The sequence below is a fragment of the Acanthopagrus latus genome, chromosome 5 (assembly GCF_904848185.1).
Source record: "Acanthopagrus latus isolate v.2019 chromosome 5, fAcaLat1.1, whole genome shotgun sequence".
Lineage (NCBI taxonomy): Eukaryota > Metazoa > Chordata > Actinopteri > Spariformes > Sparidae > Acanthopagrus > Acanthopagrus latus.
The window spans coordinates 23,833,310-23,857,593 of record NC_051043.1 but is presented as its reverse complement, the minus strand read 5'-3'; the positions used below and the strand labels follow the sequence as shown (position 1 = coordinate 23,857,593).

At 42.5% G+C, this 24,284-nt stretch overlaps 1 protein-coding gene across 9 annotated transcripts in view; it reads left to right on the top strand.

Annotated features, from left to right (window-relative positions):
- Positions 1 to 24,284, top strand: part of LOC119019843 (aminopeptidase O (putative)) — a 76,421-nt gene that overhangs the window by 34,466 nt on the left and 17,671 nt on the right. For 7 of the 9 annotated variants that reach the window (XM_037098763.1, XM_037098760.1, XM_037098761.1 and 4 more), the window contains 3 exons: positions 728 to 788; positions 5,497 to 5,559; positions 6,840 to 6,926. In XM_037098763.1, coding sequence (XP_036954658.1) covers positions 728 to 788; positions 5,497 to 5,559; positions 6,840 to 6,926 — 211 coding nt within the window. Of the gene's footprint in view, positions 1 to 727; positions 789 to 2,952; positions 3,122 to 5,496; positions 5,560 to 6,839; positions 6,927 to 7,189; positions 7,374 to 24,284 lie in introns of those variants that run through there. The other 2 variants (XM_037098766.1, XM_037098767.1) reach the window with 2 other exon arrangements.

Below are 24,284 nucleotides of genomic sequence, written 5' to 3'. Positions count from 1 at the left end.
CATTTGAAGAGAAAAACTTGCACATGTGTGTTCAATTGATATTCCCTTATCTGCATAGTCTGATCAGACCATGGTCTTTTTCAAAAGTGTTTTTTTACCAGTGTGGGAAACCACTAATTGAGCTTCAGTTAGAGGAGCATAATTGAGAGAAAAAATGTAAATTACAACTTTTTCATTACAAGATAACCCCTTTAATGGGCTGGATATCACAGATTAATATACAGTAATAGCTTCAGACTAACCAAGTGTGGAAATTTCCTTTAAGCGTAGGCAGGATTAATGATGGGGGGGGTGTTGTCTAGTTAAGCTCGGTGTGTACTTTGTATATTTTATAGTTTGCATACACACTGAAGGCTCCTTATGAAATGTTTGTTTGTGTGCTCATTTGTCTTGGCAAGTCGACTCTGTCACAGTGCAAGTTTTGTTTTAGGTATATGACTGTTTTCATGTGCAATATATGCATTTACTCACACATACACACATTGGTGCTTACTCTACATGCATACATATAAATCCAGTTCATTGTCTCTACATGCCTGTTTGCTTGTCCTCGCATAGGAAAGTGGGTGTGCCCCTCTTTTTGTTTAAGGTGTTGGCCTAGAACTGGAGTCTGCCATGGCCCTAACAATATTTTCCCAGAGCCATGTTTTCATACGGTGTCTTGGGCAATAACAGTCACTGCTATAATAATAGGAATAGTACTAACACTTGTGCCATTGTGTTGCAGAAAAGGCCTCACCCTCAGTGCTATTTATGCTGACTGGCTCGATCGACCGGGAATTCCAGAGGTATGAAGAGTCCTGTTTTCTTTTGTTATCTATCAAAATATAGAGTTTTGTCTTGTTGCTTTGATATAGATAATAGGATTTCATAAAAGGCTAAATGCCAGCTAGCTAAAATATCAAAATAAATATTTATACTTGAAATAAACCTACACTTGACTGTAATGTATCAAATGAATTTGTGCTGTCCATCCACAATTGACTGATACTACACAATATAATTTTTCAAATATTTGAATCTTGACACAAATCTGATATAAGTTGCAATGCGCTAAAAATAAATTTGGAAAGATGTTCCCCCTGAATAAGATCCCATTCTGTCTTAATTGTGTTTATTTTATGTTTTTTTCTGAACTGAAGGGTGAAGTTAATATGTTTACTCTCATATGTGAAATATAACCAAGAACACTGGTGTTGTTTTATTTCCTACTACAGCACAATAACACTACACTGTCACTCAAAAGAGCTTTTGACGTTCTCATTTTTGTGCAGATTTGTCTCCTTTTTTATGCTTTATTATATGTTGTAATGGCACCACTTAACACAAAGTAAAAGAAGTTTGATATAGAATATCGGGGTAATAATGCTAACAGTTGAAAAACTTCTTATTCACAATTGCACTTGTGGTCCTTTCATACCTGACACGTTCATGTGTAGATTGATAATTTATTTGTCTTTGTGCACTCCCTAAACTGGTTTCTGGGTATGATAGAGATATCTTCTTCCAGTCTTGGATTAAACCGCTTTTCTGTAGTCTAAAATCTGACACTTTGAGACAGGCAGAACAACCCTGTAAATTATAGCTGTCATGGTTTTACTGTTGAGTCAATCCGTAAAGGACAACATGACTTCACTTTTACTTTTTCATTATGATTGGCTGTATTTGAAAGTCACATGCCAAAAATAATATGGACTGCAGATACTTGACAGTTATCATACCAAATAATGCATCAATATGGTTTTAGGATCAGTTTGTGAGATCAATCAACAAGATTGAACGACTGAGGACTTTCCCAGTCTTTTGTCGCCCCGTCCCCAAATTCAGAATAAGCCTGTGTTAACAAAAATCAATGAAGTTGATAAAGATAAAACATAATATATTGCTGGTTATATACAAATATTGGGGTTGTATTCATATTATACACATACCGTGACCTTGTGGTTCCATGCACAGAAACTTTCTATGCTGTTTTTGGGTGTATTGTAAGCATTCGCTTTTAAATGACAGGAGCAGCATAGCCTTTATCTCACCATTGAACAGCTGTAAATAGCGGTGTAATGACGCTCTCATAATGAAAATGATGTCTCATATTAGATGTAAATAGCTGTAAGTATATAAATCCTACAACTTAAATGATGCTTGACTGCTAGCCTGTAGGTATTTTGAAACTCCCAGATGATGATCACATCATAAAAACTCACAACAGTGATAAAAGAGAAAGAGATTGTCAGGTCCGTTTAACTAAGATCATGATAATCACTGTCTGTACTGTGATCGTAGCTAGTTCTTGATAGATAATCAAGCAGTTAATTTTATTAAAGTGTAGCTGAATCATTATCATCACCTTTGTTATCCAACTGTTACTCAATCTTGACAAGGTGAGCAGTGCTGCTCTGCCTCTGCCCTCTAATCGAGAAACAGCCACAGTCATAAGATACTAGAATTACAAGGCCACACACACACACACACACACACACACACACACACACACACACACACACACACACGGCACGCACAACACACACACAGTCAGTCCACTTTAACAGCTTCTTCAATTCTCCCATCTCCATGGTAACTGATCTTAATTACCACTGTGTGTGCGTGCATTTTTGTGTGTCTGTGCTTGTGTTTCTGTCTGGGAACCTTCACCTTTTAGATTATGTGATGATGTAACTGGAGCCGTTCAGGGGGGCCTCTGAGGGTGGGAAGGACAGTGTGGAGGGACTGCTGTTTTCTCACACCTGATTGGGCAATTGGCTGGAGTGTTCTTACCGAGGCTTTTTCTGTGTTTGATGTGCCAGTCACCAGCTAATAAGATCAGCCCAGATCAATTGAAACCTTTTACAAATGCATGTGCTTGTGTATTATGTCCACATTTTAAGTCTCTCTCTCCCTCCTCTCTTTCCCTCCTCCCTCTATCGCTCGACAATGTGCTTGAATTGGAGAAAGGCAGGAAATGGTTTGGCCTAATAATAAACAATGACATTCACCGATCCCGGAGTGAGAGATGTGAAATGGGAAGGCCACTGCCGGCCTATTTTAGACCTCAGAGTTTAGATGAGTAAGCACTCCCTTTGGGATGATGGATCTAGGCTGAGATACTTTGTTTAAATAAAGACTACCCGTGATTCACCAGCGCTTTCAGTCTGATACTCTCTTCCTAACTCCTAGAACTTACATTCAAGTTTTATGTTGGCCTTTTGCCTTGCTTTTCAGTAAATGCCTTTTATGTGACTAGAAATCGTATAGTTTTACGCACTTAAATGTCTACTTGATACTGGATTTTGAGTTACCTCAAGGTAGTAAGTCAGAGCAGCTTTAGAAAAAAAAATTGGCTCGTGTGACTCATACTTTCTCTCTCAATACTTCCCTGAAAATGCTGTAGCGACCCAGCTGTGTTGGCAGTGTTAAAGATTGATTTCTACAAAATAATCAGAATTGTCATCTTGGCTACATTTTGTCTCATTTACTTAATTTTGATCGGATTATTTGATTAAAATCTTGATTAAAATCTTGATTATATTTACATTTCTTATTTAGAAAAGTTTACCTACACTAGTTTTCAGATATGCTGCATTAAATACTGTTGAATTTGACAGGTTTGGCTTATTTATTAAGATAAGATAAAATAAGATGATATACGACTTTATGGATCCTTTTACTGGGGAAATAAATTTGTTACAGCAGCTCAAGAGAGATTAGCAAAGAAAAACTGATTCTGTGTAAGATAAAAATGAAATAGACAAAAAATAGATAAAAATAGAAAATGTTCAATCATAAAAGACTGTACACTCTTTTCTCTATCACATACAGATATGACCATAAAGGATTTAAGGTTTAAAAGATATAGATATATTTGCACAGAGACGGGAATTGTAGAATTAGATGAAAAAAAACCCCCTGCTTTTTGTGTTTATATTCAACAAAGTAAGCTATCATTTTGGTATTATCTTCGAGGCATTGTTTCTGAGAATAAAAATGTAACAAATAAATTGTTCATATGATGTCAATTTTCTCTCTTCTGTTTATGCTTCTTGACTTGCAGCGCTTGCTTTTTTTTTTATCTTCCTCTATATTTATCTGCTTACTATGTTTACTGTTATTCACCAAATCACCAAGGAAAATTCCTCCTCAGTGAAAACCATTTGGCAGTAAATCTGGTTTTGATTTTGGAGGATGTCCGAAGTTACAGAGAGAAGTCAAGTAAAACAAAAAAAAAACAAAAAAAAAGGAAAAACCAATTAAAAACACTCTTGAAAAAACATCACAAATCCCTACTTTACACTGAATGAGGAATGTGATTTATTTGCCTCTCGTGTGTGTTTATGAGTAAAGAGGTGTAACTTCTTAACTTTTGACACGCAATCTGATATTGATTCGCTGGAGAGACACTACACAGACGGGGGCGCGAGCTGGAGAGAGAGAGAGAGAGAGAGAGAGAGAGAGAGAGAGAGAGAGAGTTTGAGGCAGACAAAAGCCTTGCTATTCAGGGAATGGTAGCGGGGATCTAGGCAGCAAAAGAGCTATGTGTGGTATCCTGTTACACAATGCCAATTTACTGCTTCAACACTCACTACGTCCTATACAGCCCACTCTAACACCTCCCTCTCTCTCCGTACCTCTCTGTGTCTGCCTCGCTCCCTCCATCCTTGGCTTCTACACACACCTTTATGCTATTTCTGCTGGAGTATCTGTATGATATGCAGAGAAAACACTCAGGCATGCGGTTTAAAGGATTGAACCCTGTGTGTGGCTATGGTAACGCTAAAAGCCGGAACGACACACGTTTGTGGGGAACATATGTGGAGTGTGTATTCTAGGTTGCATATAAATGATTCTGTCGCTGCTGTGTGATGTGTTATTACCTTTTCTCTCTCACACACACTCTCTCACACACACACACGTACGCCGTCATTGCTCTGATATGTGATTCACATCACTCGAGCTCTGCTGAAAGCCTTAATAAGGTTAGAGAGTAAGTGCTGTGTGTTTGTGCCTACTAGCTGCTCTCTGTGCGTAGGTGTGTGTTTGCGTGCACGGCTCTGCGTTTGTGCGTGCGCGAGCGTGTGTGTGTGTGTGTGTGTGTGATGGTGGAGGAGTGGATGTGTAGAGCAGCGAGGTGACTGTCCATCCTGTAGTTGCTAGTTATTGAGATTGTTTTTTTTTTCCTTCCTCCTCCTCCTCCTCCTCCTCCTCCTCCTCTTCTCTTCTCCTCCACTCTTTCTCCTTTTCTCTCATCCTACCGGAGTCAATTCGCGAGTTTCCGTCAGAGGAACAAGTGATCGCTCTCCCACCTCCTCCTCCCTCTCCTCCCACCTCTCCTCTCTCTCCCTCCCCTTCCTGCACTGCTTGCTCTCTCTCTCTCTCTCTCTGTCTCACTCTCTCTCATTCTTTCTCTCTCTCTCTCTCTCTCTATGCCTCTGCAAAGCATTCCACTCTGTCCCGATCACTTGCCCCCGGCTCACTGCTTTCCCCTTCTTCTCTGTCGTTCAGTGGCTGTATGAAAGGAGCGCCGTGTGGTCACAGGCGAGGCTGGTGGAAGAAGTCAAAGCAGAGGTAAGCGCTTTCTCTCTCTCTGTCTCTCTCTCTCTCTCTCTCTCTCTCTCTGACTCTCTCTCTCTATCTGTCTCTCTCTTTCTCCATCTCTCTCTCTGTCTCTCCTGTCTTTCCCAGTCTCTTCTTCTTGTCTTCAGGGAGTGGCAGACAGACTCGGGGGCAGCTCTCAGATTTGAAACATTGCACCTTAGACTGCTTGATATGATTGTCATCTGATTCTCATCACTCCCTTTCCCTTTCACTCAGTCATTCTGCCGCTGCTGTTCCCTCGGTCTCTGTTTTTTTTCCCCATCATTTACACGCTCTGTTTCACATTGTTTGATACCATCTCTTATCTCTACCTCCCCATGCACTCCATCTACCTCTCTTTCGCTCCTTGCCTCGGTCTCTCTCTTCTCCCTCTGCCTGTCTGTGAGTGAAGTGCGGCACGCTGCGCTGTACATCTGTTGCGTGTCATTCTGTGCTGCCTATCAGATTTCCCATAAAGCTCCCATGTTGTTCTTAATTGCTTTGCCTATAGTTTCCCATACTCCCACTTATCTGTCCGTTTAGATGAATCCCAATCAGACCTGAAGAGAATAGTTGTCAGATGTGTTACAAATGCCTGCAAAATACACAGAACGCTCGGACTAACTCATCCACTTAATGTACTTTTTGTTCAACATTTCCAAACTGTACGACCGTATATTTGTTCTGTGACATGAACTGAGACGGAGGAGAAGAAATAGAGTTTGGCCTTGATAGTGATTGGCTGTTTAATGGAGATCTATGGTGTAGGGAGTTGCTGCGCTCCAGGCTCCGTCACAGCAACATACTTTCACTATTACTCTTTTGTCTCAGCCGGCTGTTTTTGCGTTGGTTATATATGGAGCACGAGTGAGTGCTGAAAGGTTGGAATTGATGTGCGTCTGTCCGGGGGGGGGGAGAAGGAGCTTCAGACTTTTATCTGTGTGTCTACTCTGCACTCTGTCAAGGCTTCAGTGGCTCACTGAGAGCTTACATATATATTCTTGTGTGCCATTCCACTTGAGAGATGCCGAGTGGCGCCTCAAGTCTGTTTGTGTTTACTCTCTGTCTTTCCTTTCCTTTCATTTCTCCTTTCTCCTCCCTCTGACCTCGTTACACCTCTCTCATTCCTCTGTCTCTCCTTCGCGCCGTCTCATCCCGTTCACTCAAAACAATGCCACGTTTCTGTCTGACTCTACCTCTACCTCTCTTCTTTTTCCCGCCTTCTCCACCTCACCCCCACCCCCACCCACCCTCCATCCGCCCTCTTGCAGGTTGTAAAATGGATTCTCCTCAGTCAGAGTCATCAGGGGAAGGGCAGAAAGCGGAAGAGAATAGAGCCCAAGGTGAACTACAAAGAGGTAGGAGACACTCTACTGTATTAAGAGTATACCCCTAACTCTTTTTCCCTTGTGGAAAACTCTACCTGCTCTCTTCAAGCAGCTGTGATTCCTGAGCTGAGCAACACAATTATCCCCAGTTGTGTTTATGTGTTGTGTCTGCAAGGACAGACTACCCTGTACTTGTTTAAGTCTGTGTTTATGTTGTGTCGCCGTCCACGTATTTAACCTTTTCAGAGCTTGTATACATCACATAGCCTCCTCTGTTTCTGTGTGTGGTCAAGGCTGATGTGCGTGTGTGTGTGTGGGATGGTGTCTGCGTTGATCTGGAGTGGGAGGAAACCATTTAGCCTCGACGCTCCAGGTCTGAATCTGGCCTTGAACCTTCGTTGCATCCCAGTCTCTCTTTGTCGAATATTTTCTGTCAGTCTCCTCCGTTTACTACCAAATAAAATGCTGAAAAATACCATAAAAAACATATACAAAAAATGCTGTTTTCTGCCTGTGTGTGTAGTGTTAATTAGGGTTCTCTAGGGACGTCTAATCCCCTCCGCCCACTAATTGACACACACTCTCGCACACACGCCTGTATCATTAATGAACGCACACTGATCTATAAGCCACAGAGGGCCAAAAGTCATTAGCAAGACGAGAGCGGCTTTTATATATCACTCTCAATATGCTCAGACTCGAGGAAACATTGGCAAAGCCTCTCATCTTTTTGTATGGTACATTTTATGGCATGAATAAGTTAAGTGGGTGCCCCTGGGTGTCTTTGAATACAGTTTTAGAAGTGAAAATAAAACACTAATTCAGTGCCAAGAATATTGTTTGTACTGTATCCATAGGCTTTTAACGAATTCTCTTCATCACTTTTTGTCAACAGATGTAATGCAAGCTTTCTTTACAAGCGAAAGGTATACGTGTTTAAGCTGTAACAGAAATCCAGAGAGTGTTTTATAAAACCTCATGTCGGAACATGATTTTTCTGGATCAGATTATCTCCAGTTCCTGTGTTGTAATTTGGAGCGCACGCTGAATGAAATGCCTGTGGAGTCCGCAGCCAGTGCAGCCCCCTTCAACCACCTGATACCTACCGTCTGGCATATTTACAACGTACACACACATACACACTAAATGCGCTCACTTCTAAGGGGGCAGCAAAAAGGGCCTCTTCCTGTGGGGTGGGGTGGTGGGGCAGAGGGTGCTGAAATCAGTCTCATGAAAGAATAGCCAATTACTGTCCACTTGGCCATACACAATAGTGAGAAAGAGGAGGGAGGGACGAGTGGACGGACGGATGGAGCGAGGGAGCGGAGGGGGGGATGAAGGGGGCGGGGGTGTGGGAGGTCAGCGTTTGAAGTTACACCATAAAAGCCATCCTGAAAGGAAACACGAAGTGGTCCCTCCCCCCTTTTCCATCCACCTCTCTCCCGTCTCTCCCCCTGTGGCCCGGCCCTCTCCTCTCTCCTCCCCTTTGTTTCTGTGCACAGAGAGTGCCCCATGGATGGACCAGGTGTATTTTATATTACTCCTTCATGTACTTCAAACGCCAAACAGCCCCAATTTCTACTCAACCCCTCCTCTTTTCATCCACCTCTCCTCCCTTTCTCTTCCCCGCGTCTACCAGCCTGTTGCAAGGCTATAAATCACTCAGCAGACCCGATCAGCAAAGGAGGCGGGAAGGCGGTTAAAACACAGGAGACAGGAAGGTAGAGGGAGAAGAAAAAAGTTGGGATATATCAGAGAATAAGTTACATCTGGAGCATAGAGCTACAAGAGAGAAGTGTGTGTGTGTGTGTGTGTGTGTGTGTGTGTATATATATATATATATATATATATATATATATATATATATATATTTAAAAAAAAATAGCACTGGAAACCAGCACTGGGCATTATTTATCCCTTGTGGTTTTATTTTAGATAAATTCAAATTGGAATGGAAACATGAATTCCAGCCACGAAATGATGTGCTTGGGTGGAAAAACACAAAGGGAAAGGAAAGAGCAGAAGATCCTTCAGGACAGAGAATAAATAGGTGATGGAACAAATGCATGGCAAGAGAACAGATATTTTTGAACGATTTTAGGTGGTTGGTTGATTATGAATTCCAGTAAGGTAATGAATCTGTTGCAGGCATTTGAGGAAATGAAAAGCCAGAGTGGGATATTCAAAGAGATGAGAAAGATGAAATATTGCAGGACTGGTCAAATGATGTAAGAGCGGTTAGGAAGCAGAGAGGAGCAGAGATGGCAAGTGAGGGAACGGAGAAGCTAGGACTTTTAGTGGGCAGGAATTAGTCTGAGCCAGGGTCGCATTTAGCACTAATGACATCATGGATGATTAGGGTCTACACGCACACACATACACACACGCTCACAAAAGTATAGATGCAGTCAGTGGAAGAAGCCAGACACCCCCCATGGAGAAGCCCAAGATCTGGTCCATTTAATAAAGCCGGAGTTTATTACCAACTTCCCCTTCCCTCTTTGTTTCTGTTACATTATTGATTCACACGCGTCTTTAGTGTGTGCGTCTGACTCTTTACGTGTACATGTGTAACTTACGTGCGTGACGAGCGTGCGTGTGTCCAGTGTGTGTGGAAAAGGTCTGTAGAAGGATATTAGTCACGCCCGTGTGGTAATGGGCCTCATTTTGCTCTCATTTTCATCTGCGGTCTCCGTAATGAGAGGGTCCGTCTGCCCCTGCTGATCAGGACAGGAAACCCTGTAGGGGAAAAGAGCTGTGAATAGCAGGAGACCGTGGCCAACTTTTCCCGGGAATGACATGCTCCTGCGCTTTCTAAAGATGCAGCCTGTAAGTTGTAATTGATCTGGGGCTGATATTGATTAGCTGGAGTCAACAGTGAAATGCCTAAAAGATGATCAATACATAGCAAAACATGACTAAACCTTTCCTTAAACCTCAAAGTGCAGCTTTGCAGTACAGTATGTTCAGTACTCTCAGCGGTCATGGAATGGACTTAATGGCTGACAGATGCTGCAATTTAGACATAAACATTATTTTGACTGTTATTTTTGACTTTTGACTTTTAATCATATTTTTACCAGTTGATTTGAAGTTACCGTGGTAAATGACCTCCATACCTGTGATTAATATAGTTCTATTTCACATTTCTGGACCAGAAAATAACATATTTGCTGCTGTATGACACATCCTAGTGTCTTTGGTGCAGATGTGATAAGGTTCTGTATATAGCAAGTGTTTACACAGCTCTTCCCCTGGATAAACAAATCCAGGAAATGGTGTAATCCTGAATTCTTGTCATTCCTGCAGAAATTGTTCCACACCGCTCTATTTTTATCTTTACAGTGAGCACCTCTCTGAATGCAAGGCTGCATTATTTTTAATGTCCCTTAAACAAATGAGGGTTATTTCGGTGGTTATTCAGATCAGATTTACGAATCACCAAAAATATGATTTATATTGTTTTGGTATCTTTCTGTGTGCCGCTTAAACCCGACAATGAGTCAGCCTCCATCCCAGCGTCACTCTGTCACCTCAGTTGCACCTACTTGGCAATCTGCTCTTTCCCGGATGGTATGAGATACTGAGAAAACACGTACAACCATGTTTGTGGCTGAGGACATTTGAACAACAACCGGTTTAGAGAAACAGCCTGTCTTCAAACTGTACAGGCATGTGTTGAAGGAGGCAGGGTTCATTTGAGTTCAGATTTGTCAGATCAGGAAGCAACTTTCTGTAACTAAAAAAAGAGTATTTATTTTGTATGACTAAGGCTGCTGGTTCCAGGCTCTTCTAAACCATCTAAACTATCTGAGAGTCTTAACTCAAGGTCCACTTTCTATCTTTCAACCACATCTCATGGATGAAGATTTGTCAGTTTTCATGGAGATAGCTCAGTTACCGGGTGACCTGATATGACTTTGAGCAAATGATAACAAGCAGTCATAGTTGGTAAGGTGATCCGTGTTTTGACAGTTGAGCTATCTCTATAACAAATGACCAGTTGATGAAGACAGTGAGATTTGCTGAATGCTCTGGCAAACAAAGATAAGAGGACCTTTATTATGATTATTTTGAGAATCAGTTTTTATATAAAAAATATTGAATATCAAAAGGGTTCCTAACCATGACCTGGATCATCGGAAATCTTTACTTTCACCCCTCAGTTAAGGCGAACTTAATAGCTTTTTTCCAGAGCTTTCAACCACATAAATGAAGATCCTTTAGTTGTCTTGGAGAAAGCTCAGTTATCAGGTGACATAAGTGAGGAGCTTTGGCCACATGATGCTGATGTGTTGACTAGATTATTATTTATTTTGCTAAGTACTATTTAAGGCATTTTATGGCTTTATTATGAGCCAGTAGTAGAGAGATGTGGAGGAAGTAGAGGACAGAGGGTTGGAAATAAACAGTCCTCATCCGGTTGTACCTTGGTAGCCAAACGGCTGCACCATCGAGCTGTTTTGCATGTTGTCCCCTTAACTCTCCCTGTTTCCTGCCTGCCTCTTCACCTGTCACTGTCAAATAAATGCAGGAAATGCCACAAAAAAATAACCTTTTAAAATGTGAAAAAAAAAGTCCTTGTCCAGACTCGAACAGGGAACTTTTATCTCTACCGCTGTCGGGCTAAAGGCCTCCAAGGTAAAATAACACAGAGGATTTTGCTCTTACAGCAGTGCAGGCTTTTGCCACAAGGACACAGATACTAAGTTCTATTTTAGGAGATAATTTAAACCCACAGAGAAACGAACTGACTTCGAGTGGTGACTGAAATCCCTTGTGTTGTGCTTGGGTGCAATGTTAATGGTTTGACAGGGGAGGTAGTAGTGGTAACCAGAGCCCCTGTGGGAGGGTAAACAGCAGGGAGGGCACGATCAAAGAGCCTCTTCAGTTGGGTGGGGTTTGCAGGTGGTGCACAGGACATTACTCTGCCATAATAGGCTTGTGTAAGCGGAGGATGGGAAAAAAATGGCAGACAGGAAAATTGTTTCAGTCTGTGAAACGTAAAAGACGGATGTGTTTTGTGTTCAGAAGTGTAATAAATCGCTGTCCAGGATAAGAACGCTTGAATAACAATACCCTTGTCCGTTTATCTTTTCCAATCTATCTTCTTCTTCTTCTGATTATTTAGAGTTTGACCAGTACTCATGAAATAAAGCAGATACGCTTATGGTGTTTTCACGGTGTCTGTGTTGTTGTTGTTGTCTTCTTTGATGAGACATCACCACTTCAAAGCATACTCAGCCACGTTCGAAAATTTCAAACTTGAAGAGGACACATCACACATCTGGTTTTCCTTCATCTCTGTTCTCTCCTCTCCCGCGCACCATCTCCAGGTTTATACTGATGTCTCCCCTTCCTTCTCCCGTACTTTTTCTTTCTTGCTCTGTCTCTCTCTTTCTGTTTCTCTCCCCCTTCTGTGATTTATTGGCAATGAATCAGGGATGAGGGAGTATGCCGGAGAAGAGATGGGAACATTCAGGGAAATGGCTGTTTCCGGCCAGACTTCATCACATCAGGATGGGAAATGGTCGGCAGAAAAGCGTGTGTGTGTGTCTGTGTGTCTGTGTGTCTGTGTGTGCATGTTACTCTATTATCAGACCAACTGGGGATGATGTGAGCCACAACCGCTTAATTGTCTTTAAATGAAAGCACAAAGCGAACATACAGAGCTCATGCAAACAAATCCATCCTGTTGCTTTAGTGGAATATTCACATTGCGGTATTACAAGCTTATAACGTGCAGCAGTGTGTGTCTAATTAATGTTGCATGCTTTCTTCCGTACCTTGTTGAATAATCACCTTATCAAGATGGAGGGTTTCTGTGCATCTGCCAAAGTGGAAGCCGCGTTCTCTGAAACGTCAGGCTGCTGATTAGGGATCTCTACTGCAGACTCGTTTCAGGTGAGAGATCAAGCAATGAGAGATGCATCGGTTCTCCGGGCTCCTCTCTGCCGGTCTTGTGAGATCCATCTGGGCTGCCCTGGTGGCATTTGTTCCAATGATAGAGACTTCATGTTGTGAAGCCGAAGGCGGAGGTGTTGTTCACGAGTAATGGATTGCCAGATAAACAGGTGGATTTGTACAGTAACAGTTCTCCAATCTGCTTAAGCTTTGTATGGTGGCTGAAAGGGTTAGGGGTTGGGGTTAACCCAAACCCAGCGCGCTAGATGAAAGGTCTCCCGAGGCCGAACGCATGCGCTCGGACAGAGAGCAAGAGATCTTGAAAGAGCAAGAGAGAATCAAAGGAGAGAGGGAGAGTCCAGGACATCTGAAGAGACATCGGAGCTGTAGTAACACAACAGATCAATAAGAGTATCTTACTGGCTTTGTCATTTTCTGCAGCAACTGTTGAGAAAAGTGCTGACCAGGAGGAACAGATTGTGTGGGAATCAAGGGATCAGTATGGCAAACAACTGCCGTTTGATTCGCCCTTCTCTCACAATGACTTTGCATCGATAAGCTGTTGATCCAGCATTACCTGCCAATGAAAGTCAGTCCTCTCGTGTGTCCATTTGAATCGATGCCGTAAGCTGTATATCTGGACATATACGCAACCGTGTGTCCACATGCTTTATTGCCCTGGTCGACTATATATGACTCCAGAGTTTAACCAGTAAAACTCATGCCGTAGAATGACAGGATATGACTGAATAAACTGACTGATGGTAAAATCTGCATAGTGTCTGCAAAAGTGTATACGACAGACAGAACAGTGTTTTTTGTCTGATGGTATCACGATGCCATAGTTCTGTCAAACCCTGTTTTAATCCCTCGACAGAATCCAAGAAATAATAGAAAATTAAGTTGTTCACACTCAATTACTTGCGTTTTAATGCAACCAAAGTGACATCTGTGCTGATGGAGAGTGAAAATTGTTTTTTTTTTTTCCCCTCTTCATAGGTAGTGAAGAAGCCAGATAAATAAAAAAAAAAAGAAAGAATGGGAAGAAAATTAAAATGTATCAGCGGCAAAAGTGTTAGAGATGGGAAGATTTATGTGTGGAGATGGGAGGAGAGGAGAGAGAGGAGATGGCTCCATTTGTGTTGTGTTAATGAGGGAGAGCGAGACTGAGAGAAAAGTGAGAGGCAAGAGAGTGCCAGCGTGTATTTGTCTCATTTATCACTCAGCAGCAGTTCTGTTTTCGAGGTCATTTGAAGCTCACAGCCTGTCTCATCTCGTCCGGGGACTCCCTGCGGTCTGCCTGTGTGCGTGTGTGTATGTTATTTGTATATACGTACATGATACGATTGTGAATGAGGGGGTGTATACGGTTTGAAAGGGGGGGTGGGGTGTAAAGAGATTCCCCGCCAGGGTTGACAATGCTGACAAACCATTTTGTGGCAGCCATAGCTGCTCAGAAATACCACTTGGAGCCTCATGACTCTCAGAGGAACACATTCACATGCATGCACACACACATGAAGTCGTACACATGTGCACAGAAGTTGTGGTGAGAAATTCTGGGAGTAGAGTGAGGGGCAGTTGAACAGAGAAAAAGTAGCTTCAACAGGCTTTTCACTGAAGTGGTCAAAAAGAACACACACCCTTCCACACGCACATACAGGCACACACATGCACGCATACACATGCATTCTGAATCCCAGAAGCATTTGAGTGTCATTAAAGTGCAGCTGTGTTTGTCTTTCCAGCACACATGGAAAACACATCAGGGACAGAGAGAGAGAGAGAGAGATAGAAAGAGAGAGAGGGAGAACACAGCCGGCTGAATATGGCTGCCATGATACGTACAAAACAAGCACAGCACTTTGTCGCTCACACAAACACACACTGTTCATTTTGGAGTCAATTCAAACGCAAATTTAGACATTCGGTACAATGCCCTGCTATAAAAATGCACTGCAGCGTGGGGGTCATGGTGTTAACCTGGTGATGCTTTGGCCAGATATTTAGTGTAGAGTCATGTTCAATATCGAGTTGGGCCGTAAAATGGAGCTGGCCTTTTTTTAGTGGTGGGAAATGAGTCAATGCTACACATAAAACCCAATTTAGGCGTCACCTCATAGCTTTCATAGGTACAGTACGTAATGTTGTGTTTGTGTGTCGGTGTGTGTGCGCGTACGATCGCAGCGTGCTGAGTTCTAAAACATCTGTCTTTCCTGGTAATGACTGGGGAGCTGACAGCGCTCTCAGACAGCCCTGACGCAATTAGCCTTGTCAAAAGCACACACACACAGATACACATACGTGCCTGCACGCAAAGTAATATCAGCTGTATGCTACCAGGCTCATAGACACTGCAGATTATAGAAATGACTGCACATAAAACCAATAACTAAGTGTCTGAGATATCTGATGGTGTGTTTTGGGGGAGGTTGCTTTCACAGAGGCTGTCTGGCTTATGATGCCCTGTCCTCGTTTGTTGAGGTCACAGTCGTATTCACGCTGTATGATCAGGCTTATATCTTGAAAGCAGCTGTGTTTTTCCTGTAACTTATGCTACTATTAAGTCCAGAGACAAATTGATGGTCTAACCGTTATTTTAAATGGCTTGTTGTCAAGAACCCAAATGCACAAATAATTCTAGACTAATTTTACATGGATGAAAGATATACTATATTTTAAACCGTTCATTTTCTGAAACAAGAGTGCTTTTATCCGGGTCAGAATTGTGCAATCATTTTCACTTTTGATTAAACGGCAGATTTTGCGATGAATCATTTGGACCATAAAGGCAAAAATATTGAAAAATACACATTAAGAGTTCTTCTTGGGTTACTACAACAATAGTTCTACATGCTTCAGTCCTCAGAAAACACATCAGTTTACTCATACTGTCCAGTGCTGCAGCACTGTATGCCCCCTCTGTCTGAAACGCTGCTGTCTCTTTAAGGCCCCCATCCCAAAATCCCAGTCTCTTCTGATAGATCAGCCCACACACACCTGGGCAAGCACCGCTAACAGCAAACGACCTGCAGAGCTAAATCGATTTTTGCGTGCCAAACTAGCCACGACGTAGTATGATGTCACAAAAGTCATAGAATTAAAGGCGGGACTACTGAGGATGTGTTTCAGGAGCAGTGTTTTCTGTGGGAGAGAAGAGTTTCTGTTGGAGCGAACATTGACCTTTTTAACTTTCAAACATGCACAAGAACATATACAACACTGAAAGCAAAGGAATTAAAGGAAAAAGCATAGCAGGTCTCCTTTAAATCTTTGTCTGTAAAATAGCTCTGTTTTCAGACCAATTACCAAAATCTGAGTAAGTCAGTAAAGTAATGATTTTACCATCAAATGAGAGCAAAAAAAACAAACTAGAATGATTTACATATGAGAAGCTGTAACAAAGTAATATTTGGTATTTTTGTTTCAAAAATGAATAATGGATAAACAAAAATAGTCAGTTTTCTTATGCTTCCATCCATCCACTAATTGATGGCACAAGAAATGTGCTTGTTTCCCAACAGAGGTGTTAAAAATTCAGATCTCTTTTGAGCTTATTTTTGTCCCTTTACAAGGAATAACGTGCTGTGAAATAGATGCAAATTGGCTTGAAGACGAGTCATAATGATGATAAACATGCTGAATAACAACAATGAAGCCATGTTTACTGTCATTCACACGACCAAGCGACGACAACACAGAACTACTTTCTTAATCATTTGCAAGAGTCTGGAGTAATCTGGTATCAAGACAGTCAGACAGACACGTTGCCGGCAGCCATATTACAGGTGACAGCTTCAGCTCCGCTCTCCCCAGTCTGGGATATCATGTGTTGCTAAGCTGGATGTGCTCTTATCAGTGGAAAAAGACAGAGGGATTGTCTTCCTGGGGTTTTAATGCAAAGCAAACAACACGTTTTGAATTTCTTTCCATCAGTTTTTTTTCTCGTCTGCGTCTCTCTGTGATGGTCTCTCCTAATCTTATTCTCCTGTTTCTGTGGTGTCCTATAATATCTGCCTCTTTCTCTCCCTCTCCGCGTGTGAGTATATGTGTGTGTCTCTTTGTGGTGGTGCACAGCTGTGTGTGTGCGTCTGTCTGTGCAACAGATATCTGGGCTTAGTCCATCCCGCATACCTCTGTCAGCTCAGACTGCTTAAACCCAGCCAGCCTGGAGTTCACACAGGAGACAACACACATGTACACAAACACACACACGCACACAAATCAGAATGAAGGTTATTGCCAAGTAGGTTTTACCATGCAAGGAATTTGCTTCAGTGTTTTTGTGCATAACAAAAATGAAATAGATAGATAGACAAAAAAAGACAGAAGAAAAAAAGTGAAGACCCTAAGTCAAGAATAGAAAATTGAAAATCGACTATAGAGTATCAGCCTAAGAATATTTGAAATATTCGAGAGAGTAACCCTAGAAGATACAAAGACACAAATTAAACAAAGACCAACAAAGAAACATTAATGCAGCTCAGAAAGAATAACCAGATGCTCCAGTTTCCTCCTGAACGTGACCTTTCTGTTTGATGTCTCTGGCTGTATCAGACCCTCCTCTCCTTCTTGTCCCTCGCTGCCACTCCCTCTCTCCATGGTTGACTCTTGTCTGCCAGGCTCATCCCATCTCACACCCTCCCACTCCGACTCTCGTCCTCTTGTTCTCAGTGTATCTTTCAGCAGCCGCAGATGCTATCGCGCCACACTGGAGGTCATCCCCGGTGCATGTTTGTGTTTTACCCCCATTATTGTTTCCATCAAGCTAATCCCGGCTTGAACAGACGAATCCTTGCTGCCTGCATGTGTGTGTGTGCTTTTCTCCCGTCATTCGGAAACCTGACCGCGACCCAAACAGCATGGTGGAATTGCCCACATTAAATTTGCATGAGCTTACAAATGTTCCTTTTGTTTCGACATGCGTGTCTGTGCCCTATTAGCCTGAGGAATTCTTGTAATCAAGAGCAGCACACACCACTGATAATATTTATCCACAACCGCTTCAAGGAAACTGGTAGCCACTGTTGCCCCACTCCCCCCACCTGAGGGATAATATTTAACCACGACCCCGAGGCTGCTCTCACCCTCTCAGGATCAGGCCAGAACAAATGACATGAGGAAATTAAAGCAGGGTGCTCTGCTATTTTCAGCCGTAGTCACATTTTATACATCCGCACCTTATGTGTTCAGGGGAGTGGCAGATATCTGTGAGATAACTGGATGTACAGTATGATTGTTGGGCATCAAAGTTTAAATGATTTCGGGTATGGTGATGATTTTATATTCAGTGTTATCTCACTGAATGGTAGCAAGAAAAACCATGAAAGCAGGACACACACAATCAAACAAAACTGAAACCTTCCAGTAGAATATGGAAAACAATAACACCAGCAACAATTAATTTCTCAGGGAATAATGCATGGATTTTGATTGAAAAGAATGTCTATATGACATGTTGATTACCTGACTTTCACATCGTGGATGGGAATGGTGGAGTTACAGGTGATGAGGCAAATGGGACGCTTCATCATTTTTTAATGTGAATCTCTTGGATATTTTTTAAGCCGGACCACAGTGTTTCAGATTTTGTACGGGTCACACAGCAGGATAATTTTGAAGTGAACTCGGGACAATTTCCAGTTGTGTTTGTGGCTGCAAATCCGAGACCCGATTTTCATCCAAAACTGATATTTTCCACGGGATGTTGGGCCATCACCAGTTGTGTTTGCCGTGACCAGTACAGCCATTTTAAGCCAAACCATGATGTGTCCCGAACCATAACCAGTTATTTTTTGTGCCTCAGCCTAACCAGAGCCTATCCCATGAAAAGACCAAAACCAAAACTGCATTAGTCTCTCAATATCTTACAGTTCAAGGCACATATGTGTTATATCATGCTTTGGCTACACAGACAATACTTCTTAGTAGCATCAATTCATTGCTGGATTCTCTTTTCATTGAATTTGTTGATAAAAAGAATGTCAGAGCAGTGTATCTGTCTCCATCAGTTTGCCTGTGTGTGGTTCAACAGAAAAAATCCTGTGTGCCTCCTCTCTCTACCATCCCCTTCTCTTCACCTCCCCCTTTGTCCGAGCTGACGTCCAGCTGTTTGGATGTGTCACTGTAGTACAAATGCGACAGATTTTTTTTTCCTCTCTCACACAAACAACAGTCCTTTTGTTCCAGCTCTTTTTCAAAGGCCTCTCTCTTTTTAAAGCATACGGGTGGTGCAGGGGGCAAAGCACTCGCCCGCCACCACTGAGACGTGGGTTCAATCCCCGGTAGTGACTCCCACTGGTTGGTAAGGGCACCTGCAGGGATGTAGTTGGATGGGGATTGTCCTTCTGGTGAAGGTGGCAGGTGGGAAACACATGATGAGGAGGCAGCCCATGCCTGCCTCGACCTCCCCAGAACAGGAGCAGAAGTGACGAGTGCCGTCCTCCAGGGGAATTGTGCTTTCCAAGCTGTGATTAAATGGCTGAAGAGATATAAAAAGAGGCCTATCTGAAATGTGCATGTGTTTGAGGAGTTGTTTGTGTCTCCATCGGGACTGGAACAACGGATTGTAGGAGGAGGAGGAGGAACAGTAAGAGGGAGGCGAGGGAGGCATCCACTGGAGACAGCTAGATTTGCGGCTTGCGTCAAAGCATAGAGTGCCAGAGATTAATTAAACTTCCCCCTGTTTTGGAGGTGTGTGTATGTGTGAATGAGTCAGAGCGGTGATGAGTAGGAGAGAAAACATGTTAATTGCCTTCATGATCAATGCCAAATTGCAGAAACATAGAATTTTACATAACGAGCCGCCCCACCTTCTGTGTCTGCACAAAGAAACTGTGGAGATGTTAAAGGAAAGCTGTCCCACGAGCCGAAAAAGACATGCCTCATGCCCGCTGCAAGTGCACACACACATGCTTGCACGCACTCGTTGTGTAGGTGTGCATTTTTCCGTGTGTGTTTGTGTGCAAGGTTGATTCCGCCTCAGAGAAAGTAGTCATTCCCCACTGGCGGGCCCACTGTGTGTGCTTTTTCAGCTTAACCCCTGACTCGGCAACCCTGCTGTGACCTCACGCTGCTTTCTGATTGGCCTGAGACTGTGAACTTGAAGGCCAGGAAGGAAGATTGGAGGGGGGGCAGCTACTAGGGGCTACCCGTCCTAACAACCAGCAGCTGATCAAACACACAGTCAAATTCAGCTCAAATTAAATGCAACACATGATGTTTCTTTGCTTGTAAAAAGAGTTATTTGTTGCGGCATTGCTGCAGCAGTCTGTTTGCTGCTCCTCGTCTTAAGTGTATCTTACCTTCCTAACATTTAGGAGCTCTTTGAACACACAGTTTTGTCAGATTTCACCACTTACAGCAAGTTTATGAAAGAGGAGACCATTTTATTAATGACAAACATGTCAAATGGGGTATTTTTTTGGCGCCTGTGGGAGTAACTCCCCAAAATTCCCTTCAGAAATTGCTCAATTTTGGGAGTTGTTGTTGATATAAACTTTCTAAACTTATTGAAATTCTGTCCACAACAAATTCCTAAAAACTGTAATAAAACACACGCATTCACACAAACATGCATTGGCGCAGTCTGGGTTAAATATTGTGAGATTGTATCCGGCATAAGTGAGGCACATACACGTTTGTTTTCCAAAATGGTCTCTGTTGATTGGCAAAGCAATGTACGTGCCGTGCATGTTTGTCTCCCATTACAGTCACACTCATGCTGGGGGAACATCCCTGACTGTCTGCCCGTTGTCAGCGCATGTACTCGCGTCAGAAAAAACATTGATGAGGCAATTGATCCCGACAGTCATTGTGATTGCAAGGTCAAAACTCCAGACGCTTTCGCCCCTTTCTCCGTTCGTTCGCTTTCTCTCATCTCACTGTGTCTCCGCAGCCTCATATATGTTTGTCTTCCTGATTAGGTTTACGACTGATTGCAAGAGCCAGATCCACACACAAACACACCAGCATACACCCTCATCTCTGTAGATGTTGTGGTTGTTGATTAAGGCAGAAAAAACAAAGAATGAATGCTGTTTATGATTAGATTTAAGATAGACAGTCGTAGCTGTCGGTCATCACGAGGTCATCAGTCTGTGACCGGCACTATCTGTGAGATCATCACCGTGCTGCAACAGCAGCAGCTATGACATCATTCGAGGGGATGATAGCACAGAAGACGGCTCAATTTCACCAGTTGAAAGGGTAACATGTGACTCAGATAACCTTTCAGCATCTCCTGTGCGTGTATTTGTGTGCACGTGTTTGCTCCAACCCCATTAGCCGAAATTGGTTTACACACCTATGATGTCAGCGGGCCTTTTTATAATGTCTTTTTAGACCTTGTGAAGCCACAAGATTGCAGTATCACATCCCCGCAGTGTTTGGATTTATTTTCCTTTAGCCACCTATCATATTTATAGGTTTTGTATTTATAGGGTCCTCTCATTACTGCTGTGCCTTTTTACTAAAGTCTCCCACACATGCTTCCTCAAGCAGAGGCGCCCACTACTGCACTGAAGGGGCTTCCTGCTAACATGTGACCACAAATGTGTTATTTACATAAAGTCATGTGTTTCCTCCTGAGAAAGGCAGTGAGGCTCAGTCTGCTACATAGGTTAAGATGTAATTTTTTGCAGTTACACTTAAATCATTTGTTAGAAATGCTTGATCATGGGAGGGCAAAGAAATACCTTCAAAATATTACTTAGAGCAGTCTTGGCTTGTATAACCATTAGATAGCTAAAACCAGACCCTCTCACATACAACATGGAGTCAAAATGTTTGGGACTTTTGTCAAATGGAGCAACACTCATTCAAGGACAGGTTCATAGAGAACTTAACAGAAAAAACAGCATTCTCCTGAACAACTATCTAGCTGGGGACAGAAAAAAAGAAATAAACAAAATGGCTCCAGACAGCTCATCCAATGTAATCCAAGTCTACAAAAGCTCTGAGATCCCAAACTGATTTGTAAAGACGTTATTTACACCTTCAACGGCCGGTTGAGCTTGAGCAGTCACTTCTGATGGGGAGTGCCAGCACTACAGTGAAGATTTTGTCTTAAAAAACTTCCAATCGGCCTGAAGCTAAGCAGTTTCCTTTGAGGCTCTAAAAATCCATTCTTACCGCACAATGGAGCCCTGTCGTGGTTTCATAAACACAGTGAGGGTTTATTGGCCGACTGTGTTCGGCCTTCCTGCTCGATCCTTATGTTTATATTCCCTATTAACAGACATTTGATTTACATATCACCTGCCACCTGCCACCGGGGTGAACAATTTGTTTTTATAGTTATTTTGTTTACATATGATGTAATTTAGAATGGAAATGTGTGTGGCTTTCTATGTTTCATTTGCCTAATACTTGAATATAATGTGTTTATAGCTGAAAAAGACAGATCTAAATGTGTATATATATATAGTACTCTTGATGAAAAATTAAAACATTTAAAAAGAGGTCAGTAGGGAATATTTGAGAAGTATACACAGTTAATACGATTGGTAGAGAGGCTACAGGGATTTTAGCGAGCTGAATGACCACTTGCCAACATAAATATCCCAGAGGTACTTGCAGTTTCTTTACATCATTCGGTTTTACATTTTGCTTGCCATTTTATTCCCGACCATCTGCCCTGTTTTTCGTTGCGCATTTTAATTCTGTGCAGCTGTATAGAGCAGTTACAGGCTAATTAAAAGAGTAAGTATTTGTGATGCTATCAGTGCTGTCATGGCCGTTGAGAGAATCTTAACAGCTGCTTGGTGTACTGTTTCTGCTCAGGTCCCGATGCCTGCCACTGCAGTTTGAACAGATGAATGTGCGTGCCCTTAAATCAAGTGTAAAATAAAGACGGATTGAGAAAGATAAAGGATGCAAGGAGTGGCTTATAATTGGAGGAGCCAGACACGCCGTTCAGTCCGGTGAAAAGGAGTTGGTATGGAGACGGGGAGCAGACAGTCGCGGAGACAGAGGCGGAGGAGAAAAAGGGAGGGATCTGAGGGGAAAAGAATGAGTGAAACCTTAGTACCTGAGACGTGGGCTGAGGCCTTTAGCTGCTGGTGCCAGAATGTGTTTTTACGAGCCTGCGGTCAGACAGAAATAAAAGGCAACCGAGCGGCTGAATGGCATCACGCACACACACACGCATACACACGATTCAATGGCCTCTCACAGTTTGGTTTTATAATGTCACAGTTATTCAATGTCTCCAACTGCCATAATACAGTGTGACTGAACAAGCAGCACACTCTCCCCATCGGTTCGGAGGTAGGGAATGAGAGAGGGAAGAGAGGGGAGGTAAGGGAGGTTAAGAAAGCATTAGCAACACCTCTGTATTCCTTTCTACGGTGCCAAGGGCATAGAAAGATTATGTTCTCTGGAATCATTATATAGATTTTATGGTCAATCATTGGCCTTTTTTAACGCAATCCCTATGGGGCCATTTCTCTTTTTGCTCTCTTTCTCTGTCTTTTTCCTCTTTTTCCACATTTCCGTTTCTTATTTCTTGTAACCAGTAACTTCTAATGGGCACCCAAAGGAGTCTGAGGGGTTAAAGCCATACCAATAGCCCAGTGAGAAATGTGGTAGAAGAAACGGCAGTAAAAAAAAGATGAGCGGTTTATTGCTCTGGAAGCAGAAACGTGGGAGAGTGATGAGTCAGTTAGCAGAGGTTATCTGAGGTTCCCTCTTGTAACGATGTGGTGGTAAATGGTGAGTGACCTCGGAGGGTGGCAAGAGAGTAAAAAGAGTACAGATCGTGACCCTCTTTAGCAAAGAGGATGTGCAGGATGTAAAGAATAGATGTAGAATATTTTGGATCAAGGCTCCTGAAAAAGGACACTGGCTCACTCTCCTATGTACCGTACAGAGTGGTACTAAATGATGTTGCCATGGAAATGCCGAACAATTGTTGCATTATTGGAAAGGGAAATAAAATGATCAAGATGTACAGTTTTTTTGGACAACCCTTTTTTCACTTTTTAACACAATCTCACAGAATGGGAGTTCAGTGGAGTCAACACAGACTCACAGATGTGTCAGACACAATTTATTTGGAACTCTATTGATGCTCAGTGTGTGTGTGTGTGTGTGTGTGTGTGTGTGTGTGTGTGTACACATTCTGTACAAAAGGCTAAAGAGCTTCGATTCAATTTGTGCGGTACGAGCATGTTATGCAGCAGCAGTAGCATGACTAATGTTGCTGAGTCCCATACACCCACACATATGCACTGACACACACACACACACACACACACACACACTTGTAGAAAAATGTAGCTGTTTCTTCCTTTTGACTCTTTCTCTCCATTACTGTCCAACACTTATTTTCTTATTTTACACACACACACACACACACACACAGAGCTACGTATATGTGCATTAGAACATATTCACACTTGACGGTAGACACCATATCCTGCGTTTACTATAACTGTTCGTCTCATTGAGCTGTCAGTCACTTTTGCAAACGGTCTATATTTG